The 14465-nt window shown below is 39.2% G+C and overlaps 1 protein-coding gene and 1 long non-coding RNA gene across 15 annotated transcripts in view; both read right to left on the bottom strand.

The window, feature by feature from the left end:
• Window positions 1-2902, bottom strand: part of LOC139577157 (uncharacterized) — a 71635-nt gene extending 68733 nt beyond the window's left edge. The window contains exon 1 of one of the 3 annotated variants that reach the window (XR_011675222.1): window positions 2529-2902. This is a non-coding gene — a long non-coding RNA (uncharacterized lncRNA). Of the gene's footprint in view, window positions 1-129; window positions 404-1504; window positions 2186-2528 lie in introns of those variants that run through there. The other 2 variants (XR_011675224.1, XR_011675223.1) reach the window with 2 other exon arrangements.
• A 4940-nt stretch (window positions 2903-7842) lies between these two features.
• Window positions 7843-14465, bottom strand: part of LOC139577155 (myocyte-specific enhancer factor 2C-like) — a 120441-nt gene continuing 113818 nt past the window's right edge. For 5 of the 12 annotated variants that reach the window (XM_071404029.1, XM_071404030.1, XM_071404032.1 and 2 more), the window contains exons 8-11: window positions 14084-14107; window positions 12793-12922; window positions 11776-11914; window positions 7843-11485 (exon numbers count right to left, since the gene is read on the bottom strand). In XM_071404029.1, coding sequence (XP_071260130.1) covers window positions 11143-11485; window positions 11776-11914; window positions 12793-12922; window positions 14084-14107 — 636 coding nt within the window. In that variant the 3' untranslated portion in view covers window positions 7843-11142. Of the gene's footprint in view, window positions 11486-11771; window positions 11915-12792; window positions 12923-14083; window positions 14108-14465 lie in introns of those variants that run through there. The other 7 variants (XM_071404035.1, XM_071404040.1, XM_071404037.1 and 4 more) reach the window with 4 other exon arrangements.

The following is a 14465-nucleotide window of genomic DNA, read 5'->3' as shown; positions in this document are numbered from 1 at the left end:
CTTCACTCTAACTTTTACGCACGTCCGACTGTATTGGCTTTACGCACATCAAACTGCATTGGCTTTAAGGACATCAAACTGCATTGGGTTTACGCACAGTCGAAGGATAATCACCAAAGTTGCACTTACTTTCTCAAACTGCGCGAGAAGCATCGCCGCAATCGGCATATGCAATCAGAAATCATCCCAGATAAGAGACATGCTGTGTGGGACCCGGTGGACAGTCCGCCAAATATCCAGCCGTCCACGGCCGTCCCTTCCTTTAAAATTGCCGCTAATACTCAGTTCATTACGCGTGCTTCGGTTGCTCTGAGTTAACCCTGAGCATATTCCAAGCACATGAGAGAAGGAGAGATTGAGAGGGAGGGGGCGGGGGGGAGAGAACTTTCCCATAACATCTACAGCACCAAATAGAGAGTGCACAATTGAAGCTCTGAGAGTCTGAGAGTTTTTTTGAGGGGGGGGGGGGGGTAAGTCCACTCTTCTGTGTAAGAAAGGACGTGCTCTGAAACTCAAATACGTTCCCTCGCTCTTTTGTTGGGCACGAACTGAAGAGGCATTGTTCGTCTTTTGGCGTGGACTCACCCGTTCCCAGACCAGAAGTGATCGCGGTCGGTAATGAATTTGCTGCAGGCCCTCCTTGAACGCGTTATGACAAACGGAACGCATTTACAACGCGTTATGACAAACGGAACGCATTTACAGTGCTTCAGACAAAAGGGTGAAAATAATGTGGATGATACAATCCCAAACCAAGACTGAAGGTCGTCAGTAATAATGTAAAATCTGTGGGGAAAACATTTTATACTTTAGCCTTCACCTGTGCAGTTATGTTCGTTTGCATAGACTACCCCCCCTCCCCTCTCTCTCTCTCTCTCTCTCTCTCTCTCTCTCTCTCTCTATCACACACACATTGTGATGACAGGACCTGTACCAATGTTGTACGAATTGAACCTGTGATAATTAATTTCAGAAGATCTAGCTATAAGATGGAACATCGTTTAACTTACACTTATATTTTACATCATCATTCAAATTGTGCAAGGACCACGTGGCATGATGTGCTTGGGCTGCCAAATATGTAGGCTAGCTAAACCCCACGGTAATACCGATAATGTTACTAACAAGTTTCAACAAGTAATAAAGGTAATGTAATGTATTGCAATTCGTATTATTGTTATTATTATTATCATCATCGGTTATTAGGCTAAAAACATATTTATCCATGAGGTTCAAATTCCTTGTTAAATAGTTCGGAGGACATAAAGCATGTCTTTTTTTGTGAAACACTAAATGTATGTCAGGGAAAAGTAATTTCCTACAGCTCTCTTTCTTAGTCTTTCCCTGCCTAATTGCAGGCGTATCCATTTGATTCACCCGGATTCACGTTTTGGTTTAACAGCGAGGTCACGTTCAATGACGTAGACAAGCATATCAGCTACGTGCAACCATATTTAAATACATCAAGGAAATTAGTGCATCAAAATATGCAAATCCAGCTTACCATCTAGCCGCTGCGGGAGTAATTCCCCCCACCGGTTCTTGGGTATTTGATTGCCGTTTTGAAAGCGAACATTGCCTTGTTTGTTTGTGACGAAGCTCCGAGCGTGTGTGAGCGGTACGGATCGGAAACATGAAGTGAAGAAACCAAGGGTTCTGCCTGGGAAATCGCCTGTGCATAATGAGACGACCTGCTCTGCCATTCTCAATGCTTCGACGCTGTTGGTTCCAGCGTGCGTATTATTTTTTTTTAACATTGATACATATGTAAAAGGTAGATTTGCATTTGCTTTACTTTTCTCTTTGCTTCGTTTTCCATGTTGTTACTTTTAAATTAGGTCATGGTGATTGCAATGCGTATTTATGGACACTGATGCGCACGTACAAGCGGTAACCTATTACGAATTTCACATATCATGAAAAATACTATTTAGAAAAGAGTGCGTTAAAAAATAGGAAATACAGAACGTTTGTTAGTTGAATAATCATGTAAAATGGTCAAATATAATAATATAAATCTAGGAAATGTATAAACAAAGAGTAGAACTCTAGCGGTCAAACAATAGGATTCAGATCTATGATTATGATGAGAATTAGCTGGGTTTATTTCAACTTCAATAAACTATACTGCAAGAGATTGTGATCGAGATTAGGTTACACTAACTAGATCTCATTTGCAGGATCTGATTAATGTTAAGTGTTACCGCACCTTACAGTAGCTATGTTTCTGTAGGCTATGTAAAGGTGGCATTTCCTATAGGTTGATGATGCGCACACAGGAGGCGTTTACGAGAGCGCGCGCGCGGCCACACAAACACATACACACACACAAACACACACACACACATACTGAAAGAAAGAAACGCAGACTTATTAACCTTTGTCTTTAAGTAGCTAATTGTTGTGTTTTTTGTAGCCGTTATCGTTTTTTAAATCACAAAAAAAGTATTCCTTTAGAATTAGTGTTTTGCTGTATAAAATCGAATCGCAACACGTTATCTAAAGTAAGTGAGACACGTTTAACTTACCCTTATATTTTACATCACCATTCAAATCTTCCTGGCAGGCTATGCACGCGCTCTCAATCAAGTCGACGCCAATTTTCCAGCCCAATTGATTGTGCGAGCCGGTTGGAGATGCTGTACTCCCTACTCGTGTAACTCAGCCTCCTCCACAAGTGAACCTTGCTCCCAAACTGCTCGTCTGATGTGTCACCCAATAGAAGTGGTCAGACGGGCACACGTAAAGATTTTTCCCTCCGAAGAGGCTGCATGCTGTCATGGACCTACAAGTAGTTTGTCTTGACAAACACACATGGGGTTGCATGCATAGGCTACAACGTTCTAAGATTATTGCGCATCAATTATTGCTTTTGCCACTTTAAAACCTAACCACATTTTGCGAATTTGTAGGCTATAATTGAATAGTGTGACGCACTTGGACCAATATGTACAATGAGGAATGGCAGCTATATGTGACCTAGATAAGCATAAGGTGCGGTTCCAATTTCCAATCACACTAATAATACATATTTACAAGTTAGTCTTGAGCTACAGGCCGAACAAGGACTATAGCAAAATGTAGAAAAAATGAGAGCTATTTGAATTTAGACATTTTTTGGAGACAAAAGCAATTAGGCTACCTATTTGTCATTTGAATTGCCACGGATAGCTGTCAAAATGGATAGCCATTGAATACGTGTGGTGGCATGTAGCCAATAGCGGTTAAGAGCGTTGGGCCAGTAGACCTAACCGAAAAGTCGCTGGTTCGAATCCCCGAGCCGCCTAGGTGCAAAAACTGGCGATGTGCCCTTGAGCAAGGCAGGTAACCATAATTGCTCCTGTAAGTCACTCTGGATAAGAGCGTCTGCTAAATGGCTAAACTGTAAAATGTATTCCAGTATCATATACCTAAGATGGAGGAATGAGATGAAAGAGAAGAAACTGTTAATATTTAGCAAATAGAAAAAATCATATAGGCCTATACTTCGAATGTGTATTTCCGAAAGACAAAGCCATTATAATCTTAATGTGGTCCGTCAATCAATTATCGAATGCGTAATGCATATTTCTGTCTGACACGTTAGACTTCATATTAGAGCTAGATCATGAGTAGGCTTATCTAAATCATCAGCCTTCCATATTGTGGTCAACATGGACTACCCTCATTACGTATCACACATACACGGTCAGCCTATAGTGGTAAAGAGAGGACAATCATTTGTAGCCACTCATACTATTTTCAATCTTATCCCTTCCAGCTAGAAAATATTGCCAATATTTTCTATTTTCATCTGCATTCAAATTACAGTAATGGTCAGGTATGGCGTTTTCTTTAGATATTGCGTTGATTTTGCCGCTTGTGCAGTCAGTTTTGACCAAAACTCACCCATGCAACATAGAATTTCATCCTTGTTATTTATATTCATACAAATTATACATCTAAAGCATTCGTTATTTTAAATTAATTAATCTCACCATAACGAAACTGGCTTTGATCAGAGATAAATTGGGATGCTGTGTGTGTGTGTGTGTGTGTGTGTGTGTGTGTGTGTGTGTGTGTGTGTGTGTGTGTGTGTGTGTGTGTGTGTGTGTGTGTGTGTGTGTGTGTGTGTGTGTGTGTGTGTGTGTGTGTGTGTGAGAGAAAGAGAGAGAGAAAGAGAGATAGAAAGCGAGAAAGAGGGAGGTAGGTTGAGTGGTGCTTGCGTTTGTGTGATTTGATTTGTGAGTCATAGTTTCAATGTCGCTGCAACGTTACGTAAACCAGACAAACAAACATATATTTTGTATTATTATTATTGTTATTATTATTACCACAAGTATATAAATAAGTTATTATTCCTTCGCTACTATTATACCCGGGAATACTACTCTTTATCAGTATACTCAACTTTGGAATTCGACATTGATGAACAGAATATGTCCATAGCGTGGACTAGAGATTATTTAGCGAATATGAATTAAGAGTTGTATCTTTGATAATACAGTACGATAATACAGTGTTGATGTGTGTTGAGATAGAGGTTTGGACTGAGGATGTGGATGGGGATGTAGGACGTACCTTCGCTAATAAACGGCGACATCTTGTGGTTCCTGTGGGAAAATAACGTCACACGAGTTTTTGGAGAATTTCGATCATTTATTGTTTAGAAATAAACAAGATCATGACAGCAGAATATCATGTAAACCTCAAAGTCGGTAAATATCGAAATAACTTATGAACGAATTAATTTATATGGATTGACAACCACACGTCTACTGAAATAGTGCTCAATTACACATCCTTGTGTTTCCCCCCTTAAATTGCAATGAGATTACATAGCCTATATCCTCAATCTAATTATCATTCTTTTCATGTCTGACTTTGACATGTTTACAGAGCCATAATGTTTACATTATATGTTTTTCTAAATGTATGTCTCTGTGTTTTCATATTACTGTTATCATTATTCTTATTATGCTATTCTTCGATTTAATATGATTTGAATTACGGTCGTGTGACGCATTTTTAACATTTCAATTAATCGGAAATTATAAATAATCTGCTTTAAATAACAGCAGTTCACTTCTTTCAGCTATGCATTCACTAGGGTAATTTATTTTCTTTCGATTCCTGATTTTAATGAGCTCGGGCTACACATAAAGAATCAGCATTTGTGCAAGCAAATACAGATATTAAACTTCAGATCCTCTTTCTCTTGTTAATCCTATGAAGAAAATGCTTATTTTAGCCCCTGATTTGAGCGGCCAGTTTTCCTGCGGTGTTTGCCTATCCAACATATTGCTCTCTCTGCACCTGAGGTTGCATACACAGCAACCCCAGTAGCCGCAGCGAATCCGGGTTACTGCAGTTTTTATGCAACATATAACCCATGTGCTTTCATTATCGAATTAGCCTATATGCTTTCACTCAGTCTCAAGTCATGTGAATCAAACGAGGTTACCTATAAAATGTAGGAACAAACTAAATAGACTATGTAGCAATGGAATTCAAATAGGTTGAGGCCTAAAATTTTCCTTATTTTTAAAATCAATAAACTCGATAGCCTATTATTTCATTATTGTACTCTGAGACAGTTTATACTATATATAATATAATATATATAATATTAACAATATATATATGTATATATATATATATATATATATATATATATATATATATATATATATATATATATATACAAATACAAATAGACATGCCAATTGGGGGTGCAATTGATAACGATGGTTTCTGGTAACAATCATTCATTTTGTGCTATGTTTTGTCAAAATATCGTTTAAGTTTACTTCTCTGCTTCACGCTGCTCACAGTTTGCCTCATCCTTTCGCAGTGTAATGCATTTTCCCGCGGTTTTGGTTTCACATTTCCCATTCCCATCCATTTTAGATTGACTTTTTCAGGATGACAAAGACCATTCATTCTACCAGTCAATGAATCAACCACAAGCAAGAATATCTATTTTTGAAATGTCTTGTTGATATTAAGTTTTTACAACCATTTATGGACATATGTTATTTTTTGTCATACTGACAGGTAAAGGGTGGGGATAGTGTATCATTACACCGTTTTCAACCATCCCACAACCATCCTACAACCATTCTCAATATGACAAAGCACTTTCAATGAATCCAGGCATGTTTTTATTTATTTATAGGCCACTCAGGTTTTTATGTGCTCTTTAGTAGAGCTCATACTCTGTGACCAATTTTTGCATAAAATTCGATGGGGGAATTATTTTCAGTCTTTCCGAAATGTGGACAATTTCACTCATATTGTCGGACTGTCTTCTTTGTTTCATTTTTTCTCATTGCAAATACTCAGAATAAATGTATGTTAACTGGCAAAATGTATCATTAGGATTAATTATGTTATTTTAATGTTAAGTGAGACAAACCTTGGTTGTAAATGTCAAATAAAAGTCTGAATTCTGAGTTCCCATGAATCTCAGTGCCATAATGTTGTACAATTGGAACAAATAAAGCAAGAAATGCCATAGCCATGTCTCTTTGTCTCAATGTCATGTCGTCCATATTGTGTTATATTTGTAGAATGTCAATGACATTCATTCATTTAGTCATTATCTGGTGACGGTTGGTAAATATGATGTAAATTATTAAATGAATGATTCTGTTTTCATATACAAAATATCTGTCTTCAAGGGCATATGGAAAGAAATGGACAAACACAATGAAGTCACAGGGCCTATGGAGAGAAATGGACAAACACAATGAAGTCACACCAAAACATCGGGATAACTAAGAAAGCCAGTAACTTTACTGAATTCTCTGCAAAATACAAATACCTTTCCCCAGCAGAATAAACTTTTATTTCAGGTTCCATGCTTTTTCACTACATACAGCTGAATAAAGTCCCGTGAGATACAGAGATGTGGTTTTAATTGAATAACATCGTATCTTCAAATTGCGACAAAGGCCAGCTTATGCCGCTGAAAGCCGCTCTTGCGTTCCAAACACTAATTTCAGACCGCCACAATTTTCAGATTTATACAAGCTACATTAGATACTACAGACTGGTAAGCATTTTTAGCTATTCACACACACACACACACACACACACACACACACACACACATATACACACACACATATACACACATATATATATATATATATATATATATATATATATATATATATATATATTAAACGGATACAACTAAAAATAAAGAAAACCGCAAACAATGTAAAGCAATCAAAGAATCCCAAGTGAATAGTTGGGACCTTAAGCATATACCACATGACTGTACAAGTGTATGGTTTTCCCTTTGCACTAGAAGTAGCTGATCAACAGGTTAGCTGAGGTACTGGGTGGGTCAATTAGAGGTACCAGTATATATAAGTTAATACAGAATAATGACATTACAACTGATCAACAGGTGAAGAAATACAACTGCTTTAAATCCACAACCAAAATAAAATATGAAATCAAATCAAGCATGCTCAATGTCTTTGGTTACACAATATCAAGAAACACCAGCTACACCTCAGAAAACACACTACAGGTCAAAAGGGAGATTTTGGTGTTGTCTTTTTTGTAAAGTAACTCAACCAGCTAAATGAACAAAAATAGGGTTTGGAAAACATGCTTTTCCATGATACACACAATGAATATACTCACAATTACACATATTTGTTATAGGATTTTAAATACAGTTCACAAGGAAATGTCTTCTGAAAATATGAAATTAGCCAATTCCATATGACACTATATAGTTAGCTATCACCATGTATTATTAAGAAGGTACTCCAAACCTCTACCCGTTTAACATATAGGAACATTATGAAGTCTGACCGAATTGAAATGGAAATGGGAAACCAATTGTACATTTTGAGTAAATGCTTTTATTGTTTTTTCAATGCTTGCAATAACCATAAATGAATGTGAAAATAAAGGTTGAATAATATTACAATACAGAAATGCCACTGGCTTTGGTTTCTCCACACATATGCTGCCTGAAATATCATGTTTTTAAAAAACTTTTGTATTGAAAAAAGAAAGAACACCATAGGGGCTCTGCCCCTGTTTCTGACTACACAGACTGCATACAGTAACAACATAGTGAACTGGCATGAAATATGCAGATAGGAATACCATAACACTTGAGTGACAGCAGACTAGGGAGTGAGAGGCAGAGAGAGAGAGCGATGTGGCTAGTTTCATGTTGTTGTTTTTTAAACAAGTTATATTTGTCTGAAATCTACTCTTGCTTTTCCTAAACCAGCATAAACATTAGGGAGAGGGGGGCTGGGTGGAACACTGAGCTGGCCATTGGACTGAGTGGGGTCAAATACAGCACAACACCTCGTGATTAGAGACCACAAAAATACTCAACAGCTCGATCATTTGACACAAATACAAACTATCAAATAAATATTTTAATCTAGACTTATGTGGTGTCCTGCACACAAGGTTGGGTCTCATTGTGATGATTGGCAAATGATTTGTAGTGAAAACATTAAATAAAACCTTGAAAATATACAAAATAGGTGGGTCAAAGGCCCATCAAAGAGGATGTGGGCGGGTGCTGTTGTAGAATCCTAACGATGAGGATCATGACATAGCAAAGATGGGTCACCATGGGTGATATCAAACCTTCATTTGGGATGTCACATCCCACTGAGAAAAAATTGGTTGAGTCAACGTTGTTTCCACGTCATTTCAACCCAAAAATTCAAAAGGGAATTTCGTATTTTTTCACCCCTTTGACCTAAATCCAATGACGTGGTGACATGTTTTGTTGATTTCATATTGAATTCACATTAGTTGACAACTCAACCAAATCTAAATCAAAACTAGACATTGAACTGATGTCTGTGCCCAGTGGGATGTCATCTCCTGCCTGGGCATTAACCCCCTCTTCCAATCCCCACACAGTTTCCTCAAACTTGTTGTTTGAAAGAGGTCTATCTTTCTTAATTGACTCATAAACACAGACATGGTCAACTCTGTTAAGCTGCTTTTCAAGGTTAGACTAAATATGCCTCTGAACAGCACTGTCCCAGGCTCAAATAAAACAACATAACAAACAACTGCACATAAGAAACTCCACTAAGAAAAAAACCAACATTATTATATATATTTATATATTAGAAAGCTATACACAAGCATGTTAATTTCACAGATTTTTTTTTAAAGAGTCTTAATTTTATCATTATTATATATAATTAGAAATACACGTTTAAAAACAAAACCTCTACAAAGAGAAAACAGTTCAGCAAAGCATGGGTTCTCAGTCTGTTCTCATGGCTTGGTTTGGACGCCCAGTAATTTCATTTCTTGTCGGACTATCCATCTCATTCATATTAGCAAAGCTATCAAAAAACACATTCTGGCTTATAGAAACTACAAAAAGCCTCAAAAATGCTTTGCATTGTATTTCTTTCATATGAAAATATAAGCAAGTGTATCGTACAATAGTTTTTTTATACTGAATATCTAATACAAGACCCATGGTTTCTTGATTACACTAACATGGCTCTTGGGTAAAAGGATGTTCTTATCTATAGGCTCCATATTTGAGGAGCTCTCTGTTTAGCATGGGTTCTCTTCCTGGTTCCTCACATCTACCAACGGGCCTGTGGTAATACCTGTACAATCCTTCAAATGTTGCATATTAGCTTTCATTTTGTGTATGAATAATCTGTAATGTCTGGCAACTTTTGACCCCTCCCCTTTGCCATCTGACCCTCTATTTACATAAATACGTTGAACCTGCAACATGACATCATCTATCGTAACAAACATTTTGTAAGGGAGAACCGCGGAGAAAGGTAGCAATGAAATTGACGCTGTACACATGTATTGGTTGGCCAACTCAAGTGCTAGGCTGTTCACTTAGCAACATACACTCTGGATGTTTCCTCTACTAGTAACTGATTATCACTGAGGAAAGTTATAAGTACTTTTACAAAACAGAGTACCTGACTTTTTTTTGTTTATTTGTTGATATGCATATATGTGCACATAGACACACGTGTAAATTTATATGCATACATTTTTTTTCCACACACGGCACAAGTAATGCATAGTTCCCCACCAAAAATATCCCCTAACCCCATTCCAACCAACCTCCTCCACTGCTTTATAGAACTTCAATATGTATAGCACACATACTCTGCAAAAAGCAAAAAGAAACATTACAGTTAAATATAGAAAAAGGTGCCCCCCTTCCTCCAATGAGATAGAGAGAGATAAGAGAGAGAGAGATAGAGATAGAGAGATAGAGAGAGATAAGAGAGAGAGAGATAAGAGAGAGAGAGAGAGAGAGATAGAGAGATAGAGAGAGATAAGAGAGAGAGAGATAAGAGAGAGAGAGAGAGATATAGAGATAGAGATAGAGAGATAGAGAGAGATAAGAGAGAGAGAGATAAGAGAGAGAGAGAGATAGAGATAGAGAGAGATAAGAGATAGAGATATAGATAGAGATAGAGATAGAGATAGAGAGATAGAGAGAGATAAGAGAGATGAGAGAGAGAGAGAGATAAGAGAGAGAGAGAGATAGAGATAGAGATAGAGAGATACAGAGAGATAAGAGAGAGAGAGATAAGAGAGAGAGAGAGATAGAGATAGAGAGAGATAAGAGATAGAGATAGAGATAGAGAGATAGAGAGAGATAAGAGAGAGAGAGATAAGAGAGAGAGAGAGATAGAGATAGAGAGATATAGATAGATAAGAGAGAGAGAGAGATAGAGATAGAGATAGAGATAGAGATAGAGAGATAGAGATAGAGATAGAGAGAGATAAGAGAGAGAGAGAGATAGAGATAGAGATAGAGATAGAGAGATAGAGATAGAGAGAGATAAGAGAGAGAGATAGAGATAGAGAGAGATAAGAGAGAGAGAGAGATAGAGATAGAGATAGAGATAGAGATAGAGAGATAGAGATAGATATAGAGAGAGATAAGATAGAGAGAGAGAGAGAGATAGAGATAAGAGAGAGATAGAGATAGAGATAGAGAGAGAGATAGAGATAGAGATAGAGAGAGATAAAGATAGAGAGAGCATGGGCTCCGGAGGTGAGTGACGCGTCGTGTGGTGATATCGAGAGTGAGGGTGTCGGGGCATCATGACGTCGCAGCGTGAGCGAGGCTTGAGCGACGGCCAGCACTGGACGTGGCTATCATGTGGCCCATCCATCGGACAGGCGCACGCGTTTGACCGAGGGGCTCTCGCGCCCGTCCAGGGCGGGCCGGGACATTCCCAGTGGAGAGTGGAACTCGTTCCTGTGCTCGTCGCGGTCACTGCCCTCGTGGGAGCTGCTGCAGCTACTCAGGCTGTCGACAGGGGAGCGGCCTGAGTCTTGGCGGGACGAGGGGTGCTGTTGCTGCGGGACGCCGTAGCCCCCCGGTGTGCTGCTGGTGCGATCTCTAGGAGGAGAAACAGGTTCGGACTTGATGTGCAGGCTTTGAGCAGAAGGCAGGGAGAGATTTGAATTGTGACATAAGTGATTGCTATTGCAATTTCTGTTGGAAGGAAAGGAAAACAAACACAAGGGGTTAAAGAGTAAGGAAACATGATCATACAGTATACATGCACACAAGTTTACTCACATTTTTCCACATCCATATCTCATGTCTGGTCACAATATTTCAACATTTCACTTCTCAATATGTATCCATATTTTCATGGTAGTTTCCCTAACAAACTTAATTTCACGATCCATCCCTCCTCTCTTTGATCTGTCTACTACCTGTGTAGAGAGCCTGTAGAATAGATATTGTACATATTATTGTGTGTATCCCACTGTACTTACCCTAGCTGACTGAGGGCAGAGTGCTGCTGCATGTTCTGGAGGTGTTGCTGTTGCCATCCGCTCATGGAGCCCAGGTGGAGGGAGCTACCACTGTTAAAGCCAGACAGGGAGGACAGGTCTGCACTGCTCAGCGAGTATTCTACACACACACACAGACAGAGAGAGAGAGAGAGAACCAGTCAAAACCAGTTCAGGCCAGTTCAAACCAGTTGGCAAAGCACATTAGTTTGGAATTATGGCTACTGAAGTGAGAAGTATAACAGTCATTTTCCTGCTGCGCCAATACAGGTGCCACTGATCACAGCGTTAGTGGGTGAGGGAGTGATGCAGTCAGGAATATAGGATGTGTGTGAACAGCACCACCTGCTGTTAGGTTAGTATAATGACATGTGTTTTTAACGTCTCATGATGAAACCATGTTTCAGGGCCACAGACTATTGATGCGTGATTATGCATAAAAAGCTATATTTATTCGATCATGCTTATATTCACTATGATGTTTGTGAAGTCCTGTAAAACTGCCTATCTGTGTGTTTGAGTTATAAATCGTATAAAATCAATGAAAATCAAATCAATAATCAAATCCAAATGTAAATGGTGGGGCGTGTGTGTATAGGTCACTTTCTAAACTCATTGAAACTCTGCAAGTAGTAACAAACACACACATAAACATGTTTGTGACAAAGACTGTGTATGCATGTATGCATGTACAGTATGTGTGTGTGTGTATGTATGTGTGTGTGTGTCTGTATGTATGTATGTATGTATGTATGTATGTATGTATGTATGTATGTATGTATGTATGTATGTATGTATGTATGTATGTATGTATGTATGTATGTATGTATGTATGTGTATGTATGTATGTATGTATGTATGTATGTATGTATGTATGTATGGATGTATGTATGTATGTATGTATGTATGTATGTATGTGTGTGTGTGTGTGTGTCTGTGTGTGTATGTGTGTGTGTGTGTGTGTCTATGTGTAACAGGTGTAGAAGCAGTGGTACCTACCAGTACCGTATGAAGTGGACATGGCTGATGGGTAACCGCCCATTCCTTGCCCAGGTAGGGTGGGCGTTGCTACTGAAACCACAGGGGTGGCCAATGACTGTGCAGACTGGGAGTTGTTTATTCTCTGGTTCTATGAGACGGACAGAAACAGAGAGAGATGGAAAAACATGAGCGCCATCACAAATAAAGTCAGCACCAGAAAAAAAGAGAATAAAAAATAGGCCTTGTTTTTTTTGCTCCGCAGATGCTAGAAGAATGAACAACATGCCAGCTTCTTGGAAATTAATCACTTGACATGCGGCACAGCTGAACCCTGCCAACCCTATCATTTACCACCCCTTCTGAGTTCCCGCCGTCGCTATAGTAACCCTGCTGGTCTCCACGGCAACAGAAACAGCTGGGAGAGGCTCTTTATTGTGGCGGGGTGTGGCACAGAAATGATGGCGGTTTGATGCCATATAAAATTGTTCCCATTGTTGCCTTTCATTCCCTGGTTCTGAGAGAGGGGAAACATGCATGCTAAGATGCCATGCAACGCCTCTGAATGAGACATGGAAGGAAGGGAAGGGGGGAGGAGATGACAGGGTGCAATGATTCAGAAATACCACTAGGTGTCACCTGGGCCTTGGCTAAACATTTTCAACCCTTACATGTACTGTACAACGCTTGCAGCGGATTGGTTGAGGTGGAAGTTGCCCCTATGTGGACATCTGGATCATCTTACCCTGTATTTTAATGCTAACCTTCACCACCTAAAAAGTCACCACTTACCTTAGATCAGCTCTTAGGAGCAACTCAACTACACTCAGCAAACTATAATTCTCTAGTTCAGACAGGGGTGATGTACGTCTAATACATCCTCCAGCAACTTTTACAGTTGAAAAGCGATATTCCAAGTATAAATACAGTAAAGTACACACACTAAAGGTAAAAAAACAAACATGTTTAGAGCAAAATAGTGATTTTTAGACACAACTGCAAACTTTGAGGAGTAGGGCACTCAAGGAGTTGATCTGATGGGAATTCCCCCTTGCTTGAGGCATTAGAGAACAAAAGAGGAAAGGCCCACCCCCCCACTTGTGCTATGTCATGATTTACCTGGACCACCTATTGAGATGTTCCTTTTGTTAAGTAAATCAGGTGTTAAATGAGTTGAAAAGGAGACTGGTGCGCCACTTTAAACCATAATGACTGGTATCCCTTCTATCTAACTCAGGATGATGGATGACATCTGTGTTTGGTGATCTTTATTATTTTTGTTTGCTAATTTCGGAGTGACAGGCCCACTTACCAATAGCAGATCGACATCATCAGACTGACGGCATTGAAGGGGAGGACGATAAATTCCGATTAGTTTCATTGGATGGAGGAAGCGGTCAGGTTTGGCTCTAAGGATGGAACTGCTCTAGGAGTGAAGCGACTAAACAGGAGCTAATTTGAAATGGAAATGTACTATTACTACTGTACTACACTAACAGTCTACCTTGTTAAAATCCTAACCTATGACAGCACATGTATGGGACAGTTACAGACCCTGAAGGACAGTTACACCCACTGAAGGACAGTTACACCCACTGAAGGACAGTTACACCCACTGAAGGACAGCTACAGCCACTGAAGGACAGTTACAGCCACTGAAGGACAGCTACAGCCACTGAAGGACAGTTACAGCC

The sequence above is a fragment of the Salvelinus alpinus genome, chromosome 5, assembly GCF_045679555.1.
Source record: "Salvelinus alpinus chromosome 5, SLU_Salpinus.1, whole genome shotgun sequence".
Classification (NCBI taxonomy): domain Eukaryota; kingdom Metazoa; phylum Chordata; class Actinopteri; order Salmoniformes; family Salmonidae; genus Salvelinus; species Salvelinus alpinus.
This window is presented reverse-complemented; position numbering and strand designations above follow the sequence as displayed.